This window comes from Pelobates fuscus, chromosome 3 (genome assembly GCF_036172605.1).
Source record: "Pelobates fuscus isolate aPelFus1 chromosome 3, aPelFus1.pri, whole genome shotgun sequence".
NCBI lineage: Eukaryota > Metazoa > Chordata > Amphibia > Anura > Pelobatidae > Pelobates > Pelobates fuscus.
In genome coordinates, this window is record NC_086319.1 from 42,829,784 (window position 1) to 42,855,653 (window position 25,870).

Genomic DNA, 25,870 nt, shown 5'->3' on the forward strand with positions numbered 1-25,870 from the left:
AGCTGGCAGGCAGGCCGGCAACTGCTCTTCTATTACAGTGGAAACAAAATTTTTATTGTAAAAGCACGCTATAGAGACACCAGATATGAGTGGCAACTGTCAAAGTACGCTGACAGGGTTGTGCAGGGCCCACGCTGAAGGAAAGCCTGACAGAGCCGCTTGAAGGACACTGACTGGCTGCTATTAGCTTACACTGGAAACCTTTTTTCTTTGTAAAAGCACGCTAAAGAGACACCAGATATGATTGGCAACTGTCAAAGCACGCTGGCACAGGTCTGCAGAGCACACGCTGAAGTAGGCCTGACACCCAGACGCTTGCAGACAACTAACTGATCTTCTATTACAGTGAAAAACAATGATTTCTTTAAAATCTAAAGCTTAAGCTATTGTTAAAACAGATATGAGTGGTGGCACTGACTGTGCAAATGGGCAAGGCATCCAACCTGACACAGAAGCTGGCAGGCAGGCAACTGCTCTTCTATTACAGTGAAAAAAATATTTCTTTAAAATCTAAAGCTTAAGCTATTGTTAAAACAGATATGAGTGGTGGCACTGGGCAAGTAGGCACAGTATCCAATGTGAACCTCACACAGAAGCTGTCAGGCAGGCAACTGCTCTTCTATTACAGTGAAAAAAATTATTTATTTAAAATCTAAAGCTTAACCAATTGTTAAAACAGATATGAGTGGTGGCACTGACTGTGCAAATGGGCAAGGCATCCAACCTGACACAGAAGCTGGCAGGCAGGCAACTGCTCTTCTATTACAGTGAAAACAAATTATTTATTTTAAATCTAAAGCTTAACCAATTGTTAAAATAGATATGAGTGGTGGCACTGGGCAAGTGGGCACAGTATCCAATGTGAACCTCACCCAGAAGCTGGCAGGCAGGCAACTGCTCTTCTATTACAGTGAAAAAAAATATTTATTAAGTGTTCTTGCATAGCAAGACCACTTAATGTTATCTCACATATATATTATTATTATTATTCTTATTATTCTTATTATAGCCAAATTTGCCACCCTAACTCCTCCCACAGTTTTTACACTACATAGACAAAAATATACCAAAACGTGCAGATTGTTCCCGATCGGATTGCTATTACTTTGTGGAACGTTTCGCCGAATGGTTCACGGAATATCGTCGTTCTTGTGGCGAAATTTGTCCCATAGGAATGAATGGCAAAGCTAGAGTGGGAGCTGGCAAAAGCTGAAAAATCAGGACATGATTTCTAAACTGCCACCACTCCCTCATTTTCAGGACCACCTACACAAATCTTATATCAAAACGTTCAGCTATCCCTGCTGCCACTAGAAATGTCCACGGCTAAGCCATAGTCCTGATAGTTTTCACAATATGACCATTTGTTTGCAACTCACGCCTTCCATTGACATTCATTGAAACTCCACTCTGCAAAGCTCACATTTGAAGGGCAATTTCTAAACTGCGACTGTGCCTTCATTGTTAATATCTCAGAGACATACTATACATCAAAATGTTGGTCTGGGTCTTGTGATTCTCACAATATAAAGCTCTTCACTGTAGGAATTATAGTTTTTAAAATACGACCGTTTGAAGATGGCAACCGCCAAAATACTCTGACCTGTGCAAGGCTGCAGCAGCAAGTGATGTCATAGACAAAGCCTTTTACACCTGCTAATTTTTTATAACTGTATGTTTTAATGTAACTGTGAAGCACTTTGGGCAACAACATTGCAATTAAATGTGCTATATAAATAAATACTAACAGTTACTCCGCCCACTCTAGTTGTAGACTACTGATGGAGGCAAGAACACTTCACACAATTTCCCCAGAAATTGTAGCTTTTCTAGTTTTAAATGTAAAGCTTAACCTATTGTTAAAACAGATATGAGTGGTGGCACTGGGCAAGTAGGCACAGTATCCAATGTGAACCTCACACAGAAGCTGGCAGGTAGGCAACTGCTCTTCTATTACAGTGGAAACAAAATTTTGGTTGTAAAAGCACGCTATAGAGACACCAGATATGAGTGGCAACTGTCAAAGTACGCTGGCAGGGTTGTGTAGGGCACACGCTGAAGGAAGGCCTGACAGAGCCGCTTGAAGGACACTGACTGGCTGCTATTAGCTTACACTGGAAACCTTTTTTCTTTGTAAAAGCACACTAAAGAGACACCAGATATGATTGGCAACTGTCAAAGTACGCTGGCACAGGTCTGCAGAGCACACGCTGAAGTAGGCCTGACACCCAGACGCTTGCAGACAACTAACTGATCTTCTATTACAGTGAAAAAAAATGATTTCTTTAAAATCTAAAGCTTAAGCAATTGTTAAAACAGATATGAGTGGTGGCACTGACTGTGCAAATGGGCAAGGCATCCAACCTGACACAGAAGCTGGCAGGCAGGCAACTGCTCTTCTATTACAGTGAAAAAAAATGATTTCTTTAAAATCTAAAGCTTAAGCTATTGTTAAAACAGATATGAGTGGTGGCACTGGGCAAGTAGGCACAGTATCCAATGTGAACCTCACACAGAAGCTGGCAGGCAGGCAACTACTCTTCTATTACAGTGAAAAAAAATATTTATTTAAAATCTAAAGCTTAACCAATTGTTAAAACAGATATGAGTGGTGGCACTGACTGTGCAAATGGGCAAGGCATCCAACCTGACACAGAAGCTGGCAGGCAGGCAACTGCTCTTCTATTACAGTGAAAACAAATTATTTATTTTAAATCTAAAGCTTAACCAATTGTTAAAACAGATATGAGTGGTGGCACTGGGCAAGTGGGCACAGTATCCAATGTGAACCTCACACAGAAGCTGGCAGGCAGGCAACTGCTCTTCTATTACAGTGTAAAAAAAATATTTATTTTAAATGTAAAGCTTAACCAATTGTTAAAACAGATATGAGTGGTGGCACTGGGCAAGTAGGCACAGTATCCAATGTGAACCTCACACAGAAGCTGGCAGGCAGGCAACTGCTCTTCTATTACAATGAAAACAAATTATTTATTTTAAATCTAAAGCTTATCCAATTGTTAAAACAGATATGAGTGGTGGCACTGGGCAAGTGGGCACAGTATCCAATGTGAACCTCACACAGAAGCTGGCAGGCAGGCAACTGCTCTTCTATTACAGTGAAAAAAAATATTTATTTTAAATGTAAAGCTTAACCTATTGTTAAAACAGATATGAGTGGTGGCACTGGGCAAGTAGGCACAGTATCCAATGTGAACCTCACACAGAAGCTGGCAGGCAGGCACCTGCAATTACATTACACAGGAAAAAAAAAAAAGCAGCCTGATGTTATAGCCCTAAAAAGGGCTTTTTGGGGTGCTGTCCTTACAGCAGAGATCAGATGAGTCCTTCAGGATTGTAGTGGACACTGAATACCCTAGCCTAGCTATCAATTTCCCTATCTAATCAGCAGCAGCTAAACTTTCCCTCCTCTCACTAAGCATGCATCTTCCGAATGAATCGAAAATGGATGCTGGGAGGGAGGTTGGAGGGTGTGGAAGGGAGGGAGTGCTGCTGATTGGCTGGAATGTGTCTGCTGACCGAGAGGCACAGGGTCAAAGTTTGCCCAATGATGACGAATAGGGGGCGGATCGAACTGCGCATGTGTCCGCCCGCCGTGGCGAACGCGAACACGCTAAGTTCGCCGGGAACTGTTCGCCGGTGGACAGTTCGGTACATCACTATTCATCAGAATGAAAACAAGTGTTGTCTGAAACATCCTAGTCACCTTCTAGTGGCTGCATGAATTATTTCACATGTTCTACATTTTCTATTACAGGACACTTTAATAATACAACACATTCTTAAACAGGTTCTGCATTGTGATAAATTCAAATCTTTAGAATACTGTAATAATTAAAGAATCTAAAGAATAAAAAATGAAGTGGGTTGCCTTCATATATAACTCCTATATATTAAACGAGGCACTACTGACTGCTAAATGTCTTAGCATTTTCAACATTACTAATATCAATGCCATGATAATAAAAACATTTAATCTAACCATTCAAGTCTTACTCTTTAATGCATAAAATACAAAATTATAATTATTTTAGCAAAAGTTGGAAAACTAATAAGACAAATATCGGTTAAGTAGTGGGGTATCTCCAAAGTCAAAACCGTAGTATCAGTCAGTTAAATAACACAAAATAAAAGTTAAAACAGAAACATAATATGTTTAAGCAAAGGTTTCTGTATTTTCCGCTGCCACTGATAACAAAGAAGGAAACAACAGTCTAAAAGTGCCCTAAGGCTTATGGGTAATATGATGCTCTCGGTCTTATATTAGTAAAGCACTGTGGTTCAAACATACACAACAGAGATATCAATAAACACAATAGCTTAGGAATCATATCTAGATCTGCTACTCCTGGAGTGTTAGTCACCTAGGAAACTAAAATATTTTAAACATTAGAGAGACAAAACTTACGGAAAGATTAGCACAGTATAATAAACATTAGTAGCTGTGTGGTTCCACAAAGAAACCAATGTATGCCAATGTCACATACAAAATAATAGTCATTAGCATATAGCTGTAGAAATATAGAATCAAAACAAACAAAAGTTATTTTACCACCATGGACAGATATTGTCATAGAAATTATTGTCACGGAAATAAAACAATGAATAATACAAGAGGTACTGGAAGCATCAACCATTTTCTCAAGGACAAACTCCATATTGTTCCAATGGGGAAAAGATCAATGTCGACCATATAACCACCTGCACATCTATCTCCTCGTCAAAATGAAATAGCCCCACCTCATATTCAAAGATTCTTTATTGCTAACCATGACAGATGTTTGAAAGATAACAATGTAGGAAGCCATCTTTGGTATATAATGACCAAAGTCAGAAAATTCTCAAATGTTTTGCTTAGTGCTTTCAGCTCTTATTGGAAAGCAATCATGGCCATCAACATCATTGCGTAGAAAGATAATGCATTTCTTTTCAAGTCTTCTTAATAGGTTTCGACTCACTCGTGAATTTAAATTAAACATTCTTAATTATATATAGCAACCAAGCCACTTACCTGATAAACCACCAACATCCATCTTTTTTAGGTTCTTCGCCTCAAGAATAACAACTGTCAGTTTGCCAGCCGTTGGTACATAACGGAGGGAGAAGCAGATGTCACCCAGTTTCTCTTGCTGTGCAAACAAAGCAAGAGATAAATCAACGAGGATGTTGAAAATAATGCAGTTTTTAACAGTGATATATAAAGCATTCTTTGTAAACACATTTCCAATTTTAGATTGATTTCGAAAGGAAAAGTTGTTGTTTTTTTCTCTTCTCTTGTATTTATTTCTTTGTTGCATACACAATTCTATTCAGCCTACCACATCGTTCAAAAACCATGCTCCTTTGGTGTTTTCTTTGATTGGTAATTATATTTCATGGAAATCCATACTTCACAAATGTGACATAATCTCCATGAACTATGAGCTTTGAACTCAGCTTTTTCACCTATGACACTTTAATTTTATTATGTGACCATTTTGGAACCATTTTCTGCTAAATTGCTTTGTAATAATTTGAAACAGGAGCCGACCTTGTTTTACCTTAAGGTCTCTTTGACGGGTTTGTAGCGTTGAGCTTATTACTCTTGAACCAATATTCACAGTTTGTTTCCTGATATGAGATAATTTACTTTTAGTAATTATAAAAAAAAAGAAAAATTAAGCTTAATGTTTTCCAAAAAAGACTAAGAAGATGTCGACATACATTTTTATACTTAATTTTCCAGCAGGTAGTAAGTAGATTTGTCAGATTAGCAACACATATGGGTCATTTCACAGAAGTGTGATAATAACAATAGCTATTAATTGATTAAAATGATGACGGGCAATTTTTAAATACGTGGTAATTTTGCTGTCAAGTGCCCTTAAAATTCATCATAGATACAAATATAATCAAATGTGATGCACAGATATGTTATGTGACCAAAAGAATTGTTCTGACCACCATTCTATAGTGGAATATTGAAGGATGTGCTTGGGAGTTTGTTAACAATAGCACTTAAAACAGTATCATAGACTTTAAAATGTATAAATAATCAAACACTGGTATACTTCCCATTTGCAATAATGCTTGTGCTTTGATATTTGCAGAAACGTATAAATGCATGCATGAAACAGATGTGTACATGCATATACAGAACTGTGCAGGTAACATGTATTCACATGTTATGTGCTGACTATGATAGGACAGATAGACATTCACTATAAGTTCAATAGTAGAATGTACAGAATGTAAAAAATATGGAGCAACTTAGAGCTAACCTTTAGTTACTTATTTGCTTGTGTAAAAAAGCTGTTCTGTTTTCAAAGGGACACTATAGGCAGCCAAACCGCTTAATCTCTACTTTTGTCCCCTTCAGTGATAACTATTGCAGGATTTAAAGGCCACTAGTGACCTGAGTCACTGGAGATGCTTCTCACGAAATAGCATAGTAAAACTATTTCAATCATATGATCTTACAGAAGCCATCAGATTAGCGCAATGCTGCATTTTGCCTCAAGTGTGCACCAGCCTCCCAGTGCTTTCCTATGGGAAAGCATTGTATTGGTTGAAATCATCAATATTAATGATCTCAGCCAAGGAGGCAAAATGGCAGCACGGAAACAGGTGCTGTGAAGGAGAAAAGGTCAATAATACCTTTTTTTTTTTTTAACTCCTTACGGGAGAGTTCAAGGGACCTAAACATATGACAGAGCACTATAGCTTTAGGAATTCACTTGTGTATTCCTAATGCTATAGTGTTCCTTTAAGTCTGAGCGAGTCTCATATGAGAAGTAATTCAAAAACATCTGGATTGCCAAGATGAGCTATCATTGGTTTAGTTTCTAATTAATCTGATGAATTTTATTTTCTCTTTTCTTTATACAACAGTGTAAATTCTCTGAAACGCGTGTATTAAAATTCTACTACGTTAATAAAAGCCCGATCAGCAATTTCTACCACGTCTGACTAAAACAAAGTGTCTCTGCTAATGAGACATCAGCATTAATGTGTTTGGTATGGAAGCAACACATGGTGTGGAAACAGCAGATGAACACAAAATTCAGGAAGATTAGAAAACCTAAAACTACAGATATTTTCCAGAATAGAAAATGCAACTCAGACCCATTTTATTAATTCTAGACAACACTAGCAGACAAGTGCCTTATCTACAGAATTCACGCACTGTATAAGTCACTACAATTATATATCATGCTTTAAAAAACTAGTACACAGTCAGCAAAAATGTTAAATCCATTTAATAGCATCTAGAAGAGTTCAGCTGATATTGTTTCCTTAGCTAGGTCTATTATACTGCTGTCTGCACAGCCATCACTATATAATACAAAATAGGAAATACAACTATACATTGACAATTCATCTAGATACAATGACAACATGTTATCTGCTGGACAACGCTCTTGGCAAACATGCATGTTTTGAACTTCTCATTACTGCTCAGTAAATCTTGAATTTATTTTCAATATATATATTTGCACGCAAAAACATATATATTTCGTAATGCAACATATTCACATATGTGTTAGTGGAAATAATGGTTCTTAAGAATTATAGTGATATCCAAAAGCAATTCCACCTCCACCTGGTCATATGGCTTCTAATATCACCAGAATTTCTCAATTACATTCACTGTGTTAATTTTCTCTGTCTGTCTCTCTCAACCTCTGCTGGGACTGGTGTTACTCGAGGAATATAAAATTCCATGTTGGCTACACTGTTCAATAGGGGCAGATGTGTTTCGGAAAGGAATAGGGGGGCTCTATCCACAAGTGGGTCCTGAAAAACACTGAGTCTAATTTAGGTTCCCTTTCATTGTTAGTCCCCAAGTCTGCTGTAATACTTGTGAAATAAAGTGAAAATAGAGTCAAATAACACCTCAAATGCGACAGTGGCACTTTTAGGAATCATATGTAGAGCGGTCCCGCACAGTGTTTTTGTGGGTGGGGGTTTCAGTGGCACTTACGTCACTATATGAGGGAGGGAACATATACCTTGAGGCTGATGCACCTGCTCTTTTTACCACCTTATAATGTCCCTATATGCAGGCTTGCATATCCACCATGTTTTCTAGGACACACATAATGTCATCATGTAGATTGGCACCACATGAAAATGCTGTACTGTATTATGGATGATGTATGTGCTGCAACATTCCTGATTGGGTTATCACCTTATTTACTACCTGCCCCATTTGGTTTCTATATACTTCAGGGCAGCACTTTCTGTATGTTGTCAATCAATTTGTGTAAATGATATGTGTCCCAGAAAATGTGGTGGGTAGGGTATCCAAACCTACATGTGATTTGAAAACATTATCTGGCTGCTTAAATGGCAGACATATCATGTTATACAGGTGTGGCATTATATTTCTCTTTACACATACCACACTCCTAGCATGTTAGTAATGGAAGAAAGACTGAGCGATTGGTGCTTCCGGAGTGTGACCCTCTTCCATTAACCATATACCACAGGTGTGGAGCTGTAGAGAGAGAGAGAATCAAGAATGTTCCTGTCTCGACAGACTCTCTCGAAATATGTCTAATAAAAGAGAGGCTGAACTAATGACAGAATGCGTGAAAAATGTAACTTTCACAAATCTTAGACAAGATAAGTCATGCCAAGATAAGTCATGCATGTCCAGGTTCCGTCTTAGAATTCATGGAAACCTGACCTTAACTATAAAATTAATTTGAGAATAATAATAAAATCATTCGTTACTGCAGATCGGCTTGTATCTCTGGCAATCAAGGGTTAAGCACCGGCAGGACTGATTTCTAGAGGTGAAAATATGACCATTCTGTTTATGATAACATGCATCAAGTTGTCACAAAATATTCCCCATCATAAATCAGTAGGTATTTGACAACTGCAAAAATAATTCCAGAAATAGACTTGTTCTTGGAGATGTTGATGCTATTTTGCCAAGAACCCCAACTATGTATGCAGCATACATTCCACTTTACCAGTCACTTAATTGTCTTTTCTTAATTAACTAGTTTTTCATCCTGTAGTAGATAAGTAACTTTCCCACAGGACAAAACTGCAAGAAGTTGCAAAGAAGTAAGTTATAGGGCTCATTGAATTCTAAAATGTTATGATGTGCGGAATAAAATGTCTCTGGTGGCCTAATTATCTCACATATGTAACTGGTGGATACTATCATATGAACTTATTTCTGCCCTGTAAATAAATAATGTATGTGGTTAAATTACTTTGATCATTACATGGGATTTTTAACGTAGTTTTTGAAGGTTCCTACAGTGTGGTTCTCAGATAAAACATTAACCCCATCCTTAAGAACATTAAAGAGATATTAGATATTTTTATAATTTCTATCATAAATTTTCAACAACAGTGTTATGATATGCCTGCTACAAATAAAAAGGTGTAATGAAAAAAGGTCTGTTTAATACATTTAGTATTTTAAATAGGCTATCTTCAGTGTCATTATTCACATTTACCTGTAAATATGTTGTTGAAAAGGATATTTAAAATAATTATATTTGTATGTATATTTTAGTTTTTTATGTTTTTGATAAGGTTATATACTTGTTTTTGCTCTGGGTACACAAAGGCAATATTATTTACTTCCTTTCGTCTGTAGTTATTTTTATACAGGGCCAGAATACGCTGCCGCGCTTTAGAATTATACAATAGGGATATATAACAGCAAGTAAGTGACAGACAAAATAAAGTTGACAATCACAAGAAATGAAGATAGCCATGCTCAAATGAGCTTACAATCTTGGAGATAAATCAATAGTGAAGTCAAATTCCCCTTAGTATGCCACTTATTTTGTTTCTAATATTAGCCACCTCCAAGACATCTTTTTGGGTTTGCACCATAATTGCTCAAACTGTGACTTTGAGGTGGCTGTCCAGTAAGACCAGCTAGGGACATTTTTACTGTGACCTCTGTGAGATATCATATAGCAATCTTTTTATAAAAGATAGTAGACTATAAATTATTTTGAAAAAATGTTTTTAGTCAGTAGTTTTACTGAGTTAAAAAAAAGTAACAGTTCAAGATAGAAAATACAGATGTTGTATAACCAATACATAGGTTATATATTATGGACAAGTATAGTAAGGTGAGTATAACATGATGAACCTAAACATTCATGCCACAAATGTAGCATTCCACAGCTTAAGTATAAAACAGAAAAATAATTCCATTCTAGCACATCAATAAACAAAACAAATGAAGTGTAATTTGGGATACCACATCTCTGATGTAGCAAAACATTGTTTAGGTGGACAGCCCCAGAAAGAGCAAAGGTGGAAATCTAGCAATCAAGTGAAATGGCTAATGAATATAATCAACCCAAGCATTAATCAGCTTCATCAGAGAGGGGGCATGTTGTGCCAACTCCAATGACAAGCACTCACCCCAAAGTGAGCATATTAGTTTAATACTCTTTCAGGAAGACCCACACACAGAGACATGAAGCACAAGCAAATTTAATGACACACACTGCATTTGCTTGTCTCCATACCAGATACCAGAAGACAAAAGGGCCAGGAAAAAGTATTGTACATGTGTTTGGAGGCTGCTTGTGGAATTGCAGGTGTGTAGAGTAACTGTTTATGGTGTGGCATTTTGTGTAACTAGGTTTGTTTCAGTTGTGTTGTGTTTGTGGTGTAGGAATCAAAAGTATGTGCTTATGGGTGCAGTAGAGTGTGTATAGGGAGTATATTGTGTAGAGTGGATAGCAAATGTGTGCACAGGGGCTGTAGTATATGTGTGTGTATAGGGGATTTAATGAGTTAGTAGGGGCTGTAGAGAGTATGAGTTTGTGTGCAAGGGATCTAGTATGTGCCTGTACGGGGATCTAGTGTTTGCTTGGTGGATCAGAGTGTATATAGGGGATATTCTGTGTGTAGGTTGGGCAGTGTGTGTCTACACTGGAGCTAGTGTTTGCATAGGGGAGAAATACTTTGCAACAAGAGGAGGTGCAGGTTTGGAAGCCTCCCAGATCCTCCCTCTCCTGCAGTAAGGTGCACTGGGATGGTGAGAAAGATGTTTTTCTTCTCCCGCCTGTGAAGGTACAAAATAAGGTTGGTGTGTATAGTTCCTGATCCATAGGGACTGACATAAGATATTGCCACCATCCAGTTTGCTTGATGGCCAGTCCGTGCATTTCATTAGCAACACTATTTGAACTTCCATATACAGTATCTCACAAAAGTGAGTACACCCCTCACATTTTTGTAAATATTTTATTATATATTTTCATGTGACAACACTGAAGAAATGACACTCTGCTACAATGTAAAGTAGTAAGTGTACAGACTGTATAACAGTGTACATTTGCTGGCCCCTCAAAATAACTCAACATACAGCCATTAATGTGTAAACCGTTGGCAACAAAAGTGAGTTAAATATTTATTAAAACATGTATATTAATTACATAATCTAGTAAAAAAAAACATGGTTAACATGGTTACATTTTACATAGATAATCCCTTTAACCCCTTAAGTCCGGAGGGCGTACTATTACGTCCTTTTAAAAGCGGCTCTAAACGCCGCCGGACGTAATAGTACGCCCTCCGGTTTTTAGTAACTTACCCGGTCGCCGGCGGTCCCACGCCGGCGATCGCGGTTGGGGGGACTCCCAGGGAGCCCCCCCGCGGCACATCTTCCTCCTCCGGTGCCTCCCGGTCATGTGAGAGTGAGGTCCTTGCGAGGACCTCACAATCACATGGCCGGGATAGCTGGCTCAGGCATTGCCAGCAGCGGGACCAACTGTAATGACAGTTGGTCCCCCTGCTGGCTGAAAATAAAATAAAAATAATGTTAAAAGTGTAAAAAAAAAAATTTATACTTAGATCATATATATATATATTATATATATATGATCTAAGTATATATATACACATATACATACACACACATACACCGTCTAGGTGTATTTTAATATTAATATATATATATAATTATATATATATATTAATATCAAATTACACGTAGACTGATACTGATTAAATATATATATAATTATTGTTATATATATATTTATAAATAATATAAAAAAAATAAATATGTAAATACGTAAAAAAATAAAATAAAATAAATAATTAAAAATAAAATATTAAAAAATATATAGATGTGTTTTATTTCGTTCTAACTGTATTGTGATATTAATATATATATATTTATATCAAAATACACGTAGAACGAAATAATATATATATCTATATACATAAATATATACGTATATATCACTATATATATACCTATATATAAATAAAAATATTAAAAAAAAAATATATATATATACGTATATATACACATATGTATATATATACATATATTAATTCTACACATATATTTATGTAATAATTTTACATAATTAGGTATCCTAATTAATTACAATTAGCGGGACCTGCCTGACCACCCATGCCGAAAGTATAGGGAAATTAATTTGCTAGCACTATATTTAACCCTATAACTTTCCAAGACACCATAAAACCTGTACATGGGGGGTACTGTTTTACTCGGGAGACTTCGCTGAACACAAATATTAGTGTTTCAAAACAGTAAAATGTATTACAACCATGATATCGCCAGTAAAAGTGACGTTTTTTGCATTTTTCACGCACAAACAGCACTTACAGGGACGATATTATTGCTGCAATACTTTTTACTGTTTTGAAACACAAATATTTGTGTTCAGCGAAGTCTCCTGAGTACAACAGTACCCCTCATGTACAGGTTTTATGGTGTTTTCAAAAATTACAGCGTCAAATATAAGGCTTGTGTTTAATTTTTTTCACATTAAAATTCGCCAGATTGCTTACGTTGCCTTTATGACCCTATGGTAGCCCAAGAATGAAAATTACCCCTATGATGGCATACCATTTGCAATAGTAGACAACCAAAGGTATTGCAAATGGGGTATGTCCAGTCTTTTTTAGTAGCCACTTAGTCACAAACACTGGCCAAAATTGGCGTTTTTTGCATTTTTCACACACAAACAAATACGAACGCTAACTTTGGCCAGTGTTTGTGACCAAATGGCTACTAAAAAAGACTGGACATCGCTTATTTGCAATACCTTGGGTCGTCTACTATTGCAAATGGTATGCCATTATGGGTGTAAATTTATTTCCTGGGCTACTATACAGTCTCAAAGGCAACGTAACCAATCTGGCGAATTTCAATTTCAAATGTAACACGCTATATTTGACCCTGTAACTTCCCAAAACACCATAAAACCTGTACATAGGGGGTACTGTTTTACACGTGATACTTTGCTGAATACAAATATGTGTGTTTTATTGCAGTAAAAGCAAACAGTATTATGACATTGACAGTTAAAATGTCATGTAGAATGAAAAAAATCAAAACAAATCTTATTTTGTCCCATTTTTTTCATATTAAATTATGTTTCATAGCTAAATATTTGATATTAAATGAAAGCCCTGTTTCCCCTGAATAAAATGATATATAATAAGGGGGGGTGCATTTAATATGAAAGAGGTGAATTACGGTTGGACAGACATATAGCGCAAATGCCAGGTTTTGTTTACGTTTTGTTTCGTTCACAACTTGTACATTTGGCTGCGGTGTTAAGGGGTTAAGAATGCGATCAGGGTGACAAGACCCACCATGTTTACAGGGACACATATAATTTTGTCACATTTGTTAAAACGCATTAAATGGGTTGCCATGCAGTATATGTCATTCCCATTCTGCAGGATTGTTCTTTGCCTAATTATTTAATCTTATACACCTTCTTATAAATTCTACATTCTATAGGACTACCATTTTAATGTCCTCCTATCAATATGTATATGGGATGAATGTCTTTGAAAACATGGTGGACCTGGTCTCCCTGAACATGATTAAAATAACTTCCATTCAATGCTCAGAGAAGAAGTTGTTGTTGTCAGTGTCATCTTTAATGCCCCTTTATCAATTAAATAGAATTACAAGACACTGTTTGGAGTCTACATAGACTGCAAGCTACATTATACAATGCAGGGGAAAATGTTCTATAACTTTAAATGTTATTGGCTATTTAACAGTTTTTTATTAGTAACTTTATTCTCAGACTCTTTGTAGTATTTGAAATGAATTTATGTAATTATAAGGAACAATAACAAAAGTTGTATCCTGTAACGTATTTCTGATATAACTGGTCCCCTCAACGTATTTTTTCCATTGCCCAATGAGCAGCTGGTGATCATAGGAGCATGACATATCTATACAGTCATTCTCAAAAGCATAACATGAAAGAGATTAGCTTTTTTTTTTATGCTTAATTAAATATCTCTGAAAATTCAACCGGCAAAACACAGTAGGCTCTTGGCCCTTCTAGTGACCCAGTTGCTTAGAAATAGAAACAAACAAAAAGAAATGAATTATCATGTCTTTAGTATGCCGATCACACATCTGTAAGCATCAACTACTTTGACTTATATCTTGATTTCTACTCTGTAGTTCCATAAAAATATGGACATAACACCGCAGGATATCATATTCATAGGTGTCTTTAGATGTTCACTAATTGGGTTTATCAGTTAGGTGATCCACATGTACTTAATCATGCAAATTAAATCAATGCCCTAGAAATGTCAGTGTTTTAAATAAGAATGTAAAATGATTATAGCCCTGTATATCTTGTTTTGGGCAAGAAAGGCATCCAAATCTTTTTTTTAAAGGCTATTTCTATAAATATAAAATGTCTGAATAGTCCATTAAAGTGATTCTTTGTTCTTTGATATTGTCAGTCAGATATTGTATTCCTCCAGCAAACTCAATTCTCAAAGCACAGTTTCTCCAAACATCTGAGAAACAATAGTCTAAAGTCAACAATTTTGGTGCATATACATATAGAGTGGCAAGGAATGTACCTTAAAATGCACTAAATATAGCAATAGCACAGTAAATATTGGTATAAAATAAGTCAACAAAACCCCCAAAAAACAGAGAAGGTCTTTCAGGGAAATTAATCAACAAATATGGCCAGCGTTTTAAAAGCTCCCTGAATGATTTGCATAAATCCATCGCCATCTACTAAAATAAGGTTCCTAACTATGCAAAACCTTTACCTTTGCAATGCAAGATTAACCATAATGTGGCCTTAGATGGCTGACTAGGGCCCAGTGTAAAGAATGAAGGGAGCCCTAAGTCGGTCACCTGTCTAGGGACCTGTGGGATCTTAATTAATTTCTGCACCCTGGCCTGTGAATACATCAACTGAAAAAACACAGCTCTTCTCAGAGCAAACTGACATTTAGTTTCAGTCCAAAATCCATTCTTGGAAGAGTGAGCATGGCTCTAAGAAGCTACTTCAATGTAGTAAGCTATAACATACTCATACACTAAGAGCAGCACTTCGGGAGCTCAGGATAATCTACCAGTGAAGCAGAAGGCATTATGGATGCATTTTGTCATTGACTATGTGTGCTACTTCATTATCCCCCTCCAACTCTCCAACTTGGAATCCACTCTAAGCATTAACATGTATAGTATTGCCTACATCTGTAACTGAGAGAGGCATCCTTATATTTTCAATTGAACTTAAGGAACTGCTTAATTCTATCCCAGAGAGTGTGAACATATTACTCTCCCTGGTATATTTTACAGTTTGAAAGATTACTCCTGTTTTTTACTGTATACTATCTGGTTTGACCATTCCATATTTACTGTCAGAAAGGTCTGTAATATTATCTATCATTTCTCAAAAGAAATATGACAACTTGATTTTCAACTGTGATGCAGATAAGGCCTTTGACCATATCTCTTGGGACTATCTAGAGCGGGCTTCCTCAAACTCCGGCCAGATGTTCTTGAACTACAACTCCCATGATTCTATGAATGAAATAGGTAGGCTGAGAATCATGGGAGTTGTAGTTCAGCAACATCTGGAGTTTGTGAAAGCCTGATCTAGAGAGATTCTTCAGATATAATTTCCCAGATGGGTGTTTTTGAATATTTTTAGACCTCTATACTTGACCCCAAAGTCCTACTCTTTTTCACCTTTGACAAAGCATAGAGGATGTGGCTGTATTGAAAAATATTGTAGACCCAATCTTGCAAACACACTAATGCTATTTAGTTAAGATATGCAATCTACTATACCTGTGTACCCATGAGGTAAATAGACTTACAAACAGATACACGGACAGATGCACAAACAAAGAGACAGACAGTAAGTCTGCTACAAAACATAATTATGTTTCAATTCAACTTGTTATAGAGTACTATAAAAGTACTATAAAACAATTATTTCTCAACCCAACTTTCCATAGAGTTAGCTTTGTTCAAAGATTGGACAACAAATGGACATGGACATTATCAACAAATTTTACTTTGACATTATCTGTAACAGAGAGTGAAAGCAACATGAGATATACAATGCTTTCACCAATCCATGCCATTTACAAATATCTTCATCCTAACTATATGTGAGCAAAGTGTTTCTGTTTGGCAGAAGGTTGAAGGTGCTTCAGATATAAACACTATAATCTGGGCTTTATGAAAATGCTACTTTATTGTGATTAGTTGAAAAGACCATAAAATCATCTGTCTCTCAAAAACGTTAAAAGGCTATGGTTGAAAACACTTTAAATCAGAGATTAGACATTGAAGAAATGCTCTTTCATTTGAGAATAGGGGTCATAGTGTCAAACATCACGTGTTTAGGTTCAAAGGAAGTGCTCAGGACTAAAAAGGGAAACGAAAACAAGAAAAAAGGTAGAAGAGAGTTCTTTGAAATGAAACAAAAAAGGAAAATCTCCCAGGAATAGTATTTTAGTGCTCGCTACCTCTTACCTCTAATGCCTACAGCTGGCTGCTATGCTCTAATGATCCAACTCATTTCATTTTGCAACTTGGCTTCTTGGCTTCTGCCTGATCATATTTCTAAATGTCACTCACGTTTATGTGGGCCATTGCACAAAACAAAATTAATTTAACTCAGAACAGAATCTTAATATTATTACTTTTGACAGCATGGAAAACTTATTAACTATAGCTTGTCAAAGAAGCTTTTTCATGAATGAATTAAACATTGAGCGGAAACATAATGTATGCAGAAGCTGTTTTCTTTTATATATTACGAGATGTTGCACGGTGTTAAACTGCACAGCTCTTCCATGATTACACCGAGTTAATGTGACTATTGTATGCTTTGGATGGTAATCTGTGTCCTATTATGATGGGGAATGGGAATATACAATGCTATTGCTCATGTGGAAAAAAAGCTACCCTGGAAAAAAATGAGTTGCTAGGACAGGCATAAAGGAAGTCAGAATATGTTTTTGATGGACAGTTTGCACCTGGAATTTATGAATTCTGATAGTTCACATACCTTGTTTCAAGTTAGAAACTATTTCTAAGCAAGTTGCTTTGAAACAACAGTTTTGAAAATGATTGACATTTCTTTACTGCAGAAAAATACACTAAAAACAATAAGGAGAAAAACATTTGAATATTTTGTAGGATTTTTTTATTTTATGAAGCAGCAGTATCGGCTATTGATCTTTAGTACATAGGGTCTTTAGAAAACTATTGGAATGGAAGACAGTTTGTTTGTATGATTGTCACATATTAGTATATCTGTCCCATGGTATTAGCTTGCAGACATGAAATATAACTGATTATATAAGAGTGATGACAATTAAATACATTTTACTTCAAAATTACTTTCACAGATCAGGAAGCTCTCTCTCTCTCTCTATATATATATATATATATATATATATATATATATATATATAAAATATATATGCAAAGCTCTTGCACTCCAACTAAAACGATTTGGTACCTGGTGCTCTGGTCACATAATATATAATCCCATACAAAAATACCGGCACTCCAGGTTATTATAAGTAAGTTCTTCTTTATTCTAGTAAATCCAAGTAGTCAACGTTTCAGCTCTTAATAAGAACTTTCATCAGGACATATCATCAGGATATATATATATATATATATATATATATTTAAAGCAAGAGGATATTCAGCGCTTGTCCAGTACTGGTACAGTCAAAAGGGCAGCTAGGTCACCAAATCCAGGGTCTCTTTTGTCTGGTTATATATACACAATCCAAGCACTCCAAGGACATTCCAGGCGCTGCACCTCCCTCTTTGTTTTTAGAAATATATATATTGTAGCTTCATATTTAAAATGAAATATTATAAAATATGGCATATTTGATATTAATTAGTTGAAAATTATTTAAAAGATTGTTTGATCAAATAACATTATATTTTAATAGATTTCACAGTTGTCTCCTCTTTATGATTCACTTCAGCCATTCAAGGTTTTTATAAAGGTATAGTATAGTCAATGCGTGGAAGATGATACTTTTGCTGACAGAACTGTGTCTGAGCATCCATCCAGAAACTGAATTATGGTCTCATCAGACTTCCAGAAGTCAGCCTTCAGGCAAAGTAGGTGAGCTACGTATTGTATTTGCTATCTGTGCCAAAAGAACACATTATGGGGAAACTGTATAGACAGTATATAGTGACGTTATAGTAATGTTGATAAAGCTCCTACACAGGATCTATAACTCCTTACTTATACCCCAATGAAATATGGGTATATAATAATATTTGGATATTATTTTTCCATTCGGTAATATTTTTGACAAAAATGTTGAAATGATTATAAAATGTATCAATATATCAAATATATCAAAATACTATAATATTATATTAATTTTCAACATATAACATTATTTTAAAACATAGACAGACAGATAGATATAGATAGAAAAATATTAAATCATTCAGAAAGCTTATTCAAAAATATTAAAAGTGAGAAAAGTGCAAATAAAAAAAAAAAATGCAGATAAATCAGCACCATAAAAAAGCAGAATATTTACTGCACAGCCATTTAATCTTTCCTTTATAGTTTCATGGAGTATTTTCAATTGGATTTTACAATTTCTTGTGCTGTTCACTTTGGTTACAAGGTTTTATTACAAGCTGCTCAGTGACCCTAATAAAATTGATTTTTGTTCACATACTCAATTCTTGACCCCTCTATTTCTATTTGTTTTTTTATTTGTTATTGCCCATAGGCCTATGTGCAATGCTGCCGTTGATAGCCAGGAAAATGGAAATGTATTCATGTTTTTTCTTTAATATTTAGTTACTAACTATTACTTATTACAGCAATAGTCTCCTCAATTCCAATGCATTATTTCTAGCTTGAAATTAGTTTTAGGAGGCAAACTAAGGGATATTTTCCATTCTCTAGCACTAATCTTGGAAGATAACTACTAAATGTAATACTGCTACGCACTATAGTAAGGTAATTACATTTATGGTAAGCATCAATACATTATTGTTCTATGCTTTTTTTCAATAATACTAATTTAGCATTTTTTGGACATCAGAGTATATTGCATTGAAAAGCATCTATATTACTCTACTAACAGACAAGCTTTAATGCATTTGATAACAATGGAGGTTAACAAAAAACAAAAAACAAAGAAAATAGAAAAAATGTAATGAAACGTGTGCTCATCTACAAGAACAAAAGTTCTATTTAAATATTTGTTTAAAAAAAAAAAAAAAAAATTCATCCATCCAGTTCATACATGCGTAGCCCAAAACCATGACAAATTCCCAGGCTTATTTAAAAAAAAAAAAAAAGGCAAAAATAAGCACTATATTAATCTAATTAAACTCGTATATAAATGTGTTAATAGTGAGCTTTGATGGATCTTCCATCCCATATATTTTTTAAGTATACTATAAACATTTAAATAAAACTAGTAATAAAATATATGGTGAATTGCCTTTTTCTTATGTTTAACTAAAAAAAAATCACTTTATTTTTATATTACACTTTTTAAGTGTATGTTTCATATGCTTTCTTTTTTAAAAAAAAATACATTATCTTTAAAACAATTGATACTGAGAGCACTCCTTTAGAAAGATTTTTCTTCCCAGTTTGTGTGCCCATTTTTATTAGATAAAATACATCCATCTGCACTACCGTGTTTTGAGCAATTCAGAGAATGGTTTGCCAATCCATTTTACCGAGAAGGGAAGGATGATCACAGAGAATTGAATGAGTAGTATCTATTCCAGTTAAATTCAAGTGTTTTTGGAGTGAAAACGTATGAATAAAAGCAGCAGGTATGAAAATAAAGTAGAATTACAAAGAAGAATACAACTGCTTTTTAGTTGAATTTTTTTAAGTATTCATAGGAAGTCTCAGGCACAGTGAGATGCCAAAATGGATATTGTGTGTTCCATAGATATGTATGCTTCCCATGAACTGATTTACCATCTATCCATCTAAACTGCTCAAAAAAATAAAGGCATTAATTAAATATTCTTCTGAAATACTTTGTTCTTTACATAGTTGAATGTGCTGACAACAAAATTACTCAAAATTAAAAAAATGGAAATCACATTTTTCAACCCATGGAGGTCTGGATTTGAAGTCACACTCAAAATTAAAGTGGAAAAATACACTACAGGCTGATCCAACTTTGATGTAATGTCCTTAAAACAAGTTAAAATGAGGATCTGTAGTGTGTGTGGCCTCCACGTGCCTGTATGACCTCCCTACAACGAATGTACATGCTCCTGATGAGGTGGCGGATGGTCTCCTGAGGGATCTCCTCCCAGACCTGGACTAAAGCATCTGCCAACTCCTGGACAGACTGTGGTGCAACGTGACGTTGGTGGATGGAGCGAGACATGATGTCCCAGATGTGCTCAATTGGATTCAGGTCTGGGGAACGGGCGGGCCAGTCCATAGCATCAATGACTTCGTCTTGCAGGAACTGCTGACACACTCCAGCCACATGAGGTCTAGCATTGTCTTGCATTAGGAGGAACCCAGGGCCAACGCACCAGTATATGGTCTCACAAGGGGTCTGAGGATCTCATCTCGGTACCTAATGGCAGTCAGGCTACCTCTGGTGAGCACATGGAGGGCTGTGCGGCCCCCCAAAGAAATGCCACCCCACACCATTACTAACCCACTGCTGAACCGGTCATGCTGCAGGATGTTGCAGGCAGCAGAATGTTCTCCACGGCATCTCCAGACTCTGCCACGTCTGTCACATGTGATCAGTGGGAACCTGCTTTTATCTGTGAAGAGCACAGGGCGCCAGTGGCGAATTTGCCAATCTTGGTGTTTTCTGGCAAATGCCAAATGTCCTGCACGGTGTTGGGCTGTAAGCACAACCCCCACCTGTGGACCCCGGGCCCTCATGTAGTCTGTTTCTGACCATTTGAGCAGACACATGCACATTTGTGGCCTGCTGGAGGTCATTTTGCAGGGCTCTGGCAGTGCTCCTCCTGTTTCTCCTTGCACAAAGGCAGAGGTAGCGGTCCTGATGCTGGGTTGTTGCCCTTCTACGGCCTCCTCCACGTCTCCTGATGTACTGGCCTGTCTGCTGGTAGCGCCTCCATGCTCTGGACACTATGCTGACAGACACAGCAAACCTTCTTGCCACAGTTCGCATTGATGTGCCATCTTGGATGAGCTGCATTACCTGAGCCACTTGTGTGGGTTGTAGACTCCGTCTCATGCTACCACTAGAGTGAAAGCACCGTCAGCATTCAAAAGTGACCAAAACATCAGCCAGGAAGCATAGGAGCTGAGAAGTGGTCTATGGTCACCACTTGCAGAACCACTCCTTTATTGGGGGTGTCTTGCTAATTGCCTATAATCTCCACCTGTTGTCTATCCCATTTGCACAATAGCATGTGAAATTGATTGTCACTCAGTGTTGCTTCCTAAGTGGACAGTTTGATTTCACTGAAGTGTGATTGACTTGGAGTTACATTGTGTTGTTTAAGTTTGTGTTCCCTTTATTTTTTTGAGCAGTGTATATCATATAGATTCATATTTTTGTCAACGTTCTTACTGGAACGAGATAGTAAGAACGTTGACAAAAATAGAAATCTATATGATATAGGTAGATAGATGGTAAATCAGTGTATGTGTGAGTGAATAAAAACTTACTTTTACAGTGGAACGTCAAATATGATATAACATGCTTAAGCTATAATGACCAAATAAAAAGCATATATATATATCTAGAATAGAACTGTATTCACTACTGCATTGCGTTAACAGTAATAATGTTTAGTCTGAGATCCTTGTGCATTATAAATGCTGCTAAATGCAAAGAAACTCCTAATTAAATGTTCAATATTTGTTTTATTTATTTATTTAACCTTGTGAAATAAAGCGATCTGGCTAAAACACAATATATGAGAGTACGATCGGGCTAAAACACAATATATGAGATAGAGCAATCGGGCTAAAACAATATATGAGATCGAAGAATTGGGCTAAAACACAATTTATGAGATACAATGATCGGGTTACAACACAATATATGAGAGTACGATCGGGCTAAAACACAATATATGAGGTAGAATGATCGGGCTAAAACACAATATATGAGATAAAAGGATTGGGCTAAAACGCAATATATGAGCTAGAGCGGTCAGGATAAAACCCAATATATGAGATAGAGCGATCGGGCTCAAACACAATATAAATTAGATAGACCGATCTAGCTAAAATACAATATATAAGATACAAGGATCAGGCAAAAGCACCATATATGAGATAGTACGTTCGGGCTAAAACACAATATATGAGAGAGAAGGATCGGGCTAAAACACAATATATGAGATGCAAAGATCGGGCTAAAACACAATATAGGAGATAGAGCGATTGGGCTAAACACAATATATGAGATACAAAGATCGGGCTAAAACACAATATAGGAGATACAAAGATCGGGCTAAAACACAATATAGGAGATACAACGATGGGGCTAAACACAATATGTTTTGGCAGCTGCAAGGAACACCATCCTTTGTGCCTGGATATCTCCTGATAAACCTAGTTTAGCATTCTGTCAATCTAAATTGGTTTATCATGTGAAGCCTTCTTATAAAGTTTTTGACTTTTTAACTATTGGGAGCTCTATATCCATTATCTGAATACTCTTCATAAAGCTTTAATTTGCAGCACTTTTTTAATATTCTAATTGTAATTATTGCAAGTTATTCATAGGAGATATCAAATTTAATTTAATTGCTTTGTTTTTTCCCTCTTTTTTTTGTAGATTTTATTTGAAATCAACCTTTCTACATACTAACACTAAACATTAACACTAAATAATAGTCACTACACTACACAGCAGGGGTCATCCTTTTGGCTGATATCACCAGAACTCCTCAATGACATTATTTTCCCGTAATACATGTGTGTGTGTGTGTTTATAATTGATTCCATTAAAATAGATATTTTTTTAGATGATTTCATGGGATCTTCTAAATGCATGCCTCTCAAAAGAAAACTTTATTGTAATAAAACGTATTTTTATAAATTAAAAAAAAAAAGATTGCAGAAGGTTCAGTGGAGGCACAATATTGATTTATTTGTCAAATAAATAATAATCAAATCTCTTTTTGAGCATTAAATAAATATTTAATACTTATTTCAGATTTTTTTTTTTTGGAAAATAAAAATGTGTATTATTGGAACCCTTTTTAAAAGTCAAAGATATTTAGAAACTCCTGCAGTAATTTGATCTTTGGATATTTGTAACCTAAACTCTTCCACCAACAAAACTGATGCTTTTTTTTCTACTATTTTTTTTTAATCAGAAGAAAAGCCTGTTAATATGTAGAATAGCATGTGATGGTCATTTTATCATTAGATTTTTCTCTTAGAAAAACAAAAGAAAATCAAAATTAGCAATGCCATAAACTCTCCTACCTCTTCTTTTTCAGCACTCACAAGGTCCCGCCATTCTTCAGTAACATGACCAAAGTCTACTGTGTTCATAGGTACTTTCACTTCCCCAATGACGTCATGTTTGGAAAATCGATCAAAGTCATATACTGTCATCACTAATGTTTTTCCACCCAGCTCGGCGTAGGGTACCTATAAAATGAAAAGAAATACATGTGTTTCATTTTTGTCTGAGCATTGAAAGTGACAAGATAACATTGAACATAACACATACTGTGGTTCACATCAAGGCCTGCGATCTGAGTTTATATTGCAGTCAGCTGATAGATGTCTAGATAGATAGTACTCTATTTACTTATCATGCAGCACAGTTGAAGGAACAAAAACAAAAATGTGCATGAACCTCATATAGGAGAAGAAAGAAGCACCCACCACAGCCCTGCAAAAAGTCTGCAGAGTGTTTTTGTATTTGTGCTATGGCTCCCAGACCTTGGAGAATTAATGGAGTGAGTTAAGAAGTGTCGATGTTTACTGGTCCATCAAATGGTTTTCTTCTAATTTTGTCCTAACCTTACTGACTGGCAGGGCTGTTGTCTTTAACCAACTCGCTGCCAATACAATCTAGCAGCTAGCGTGATCCTATTATATAACTTTTGTTCTCTTCTAGTGAGACCCTCCAGAGGCTTGGATAGGAGGAATAACCATGGGTCAAGGTCATATGGTCTATGGAAAATCATTCCCAGTAGCTTTCTGATCACCTTCAAAATCCTCCATAGGGCCGGGCAGGACCATCACATATACAGGTAGGATCCTCTGTGCCCACAGAGTCTCGGGCACTCATCTGACATAATCTTTCCCATTTTGTGCAACTGTACTGGGGTAGTGTGCCATCTAAATAAAATTTTGTAAATTGTTTCTTGGGAGACCACACATACCAACACTTTGACCGCTGCTTCCAACTTTTCATCTCCTGCTCCCACTGGTCTTCTTATCTTGGTGGGCCCCACACAGATGGTTGTGAGCAAATATTTATGTATATTTCATAAATTAGACCCTTAATATATTTTCCTTGGTGCACAATTCTTAAAAAAAGTTAGAGGTGCCCCTTAACTTTCATAAAGTCCCCTCTATGGGCAAAGTCACTGATTTGCAGATATAGAAGATGGCCCGACTGTTTAGTTCATGCCTCTCCTTAAGGAAGTGGAAACTGACCATTTTTTTGTCCACCCATAAGTGAATATACATCTACAATAAAAAAAAGTTGCCATATACCAATTGGGTCATCCCAGGTGGGAAATCCCTAATTCTCAACAGTGGGGTCATGGGCAACGGGCTTTAACTTTAGTATGAATCTATGCCTAACCTTATCTTATAATGTTACGAAGTCAGTATACCTCGACACTCTGCTTAGTTAGATCAGAGCCCGTAAATTGTATTTCTAGTTTCACCCACCGTCTCTCACCCACAGGTACATGCCACATGACCATCTGGGCTAATTGCATCATAAAGAAATACATCAGATGATTGGGTAGTCCCAGCCCCGCTCTAGCCTTGGGCCTGTATAACATACTCCTACCTAACCTGTGCAGATTATTGTTCTATATGAAAGTGTCTATCAACCTCTGTGTACCCTTGAGTAATTAAATTTTTACTCTTCGTCACAAACTACAGAAATGTCATTTTATAGAAATTTTCATGTTATGATACAGTATATTAATTCCCATGAGTCACTGCTGTTCCAGTAATGACTCGTTTTTTGGTATTATTGAAATAAGTAATAAATTAAGGGCTCAAGTCATCATTTTATGTTTTGAGATATGCATCTTACTTCTAAAACATTTTTTACGAGGACAATGTCATATACTGTGTTTCCACTGCAGCTAATGGTATGGCTCATCTGAGTATGCCTCATCTATTAATGTTGCTTTATTATATGTGCGCATAACCAGTCCAGCACTGTGAAAAACACTCCAAGAAATACAAATGAACTACATATGGATATATATATATATAGTAAAAAAAAATTATGTGCAACATCAGAAAACAAGTAAAACAATAAATACCTTGAAAATAAAAATGTAGCCATAATAGATTCATAAAGAGCAAGTTATGCATGGATATTGGAAAGCTTGACCTGAAAGTTCAAT

The 25,870-nt window shown here is 36.1% G+C and overlaps 1 protein-coding gene across 2 annotated transcripts in view; it reads right to left on the minus strand.

The window, feature by feature from the left end:
* Positions 1-25,870, minus strand: part of SYT1 (synaptotagmin 1) — a 597,051-nt gene that overhangs the window by 64,598 nt on the left and 506,583 nt on the right. For both annotated transcript variants that reach the window (XM_063446974.1, XM_063446973.1), the window contains exons 10-11: positions 23,748-23,915; positions 5,033-5,150 (exon numbers count right to left, since the gene is read on the minus strand). In XM_063446974.1, coding sequence (XP_063303044.1) covers positions 5,033-5,150; positions 23,748-23,915 — 286 coding nt within the window. The remainder of the gene's footprint in view (positions 1-5,032; positions 5,151-23,747; positions 23,916-25,870) is intronic.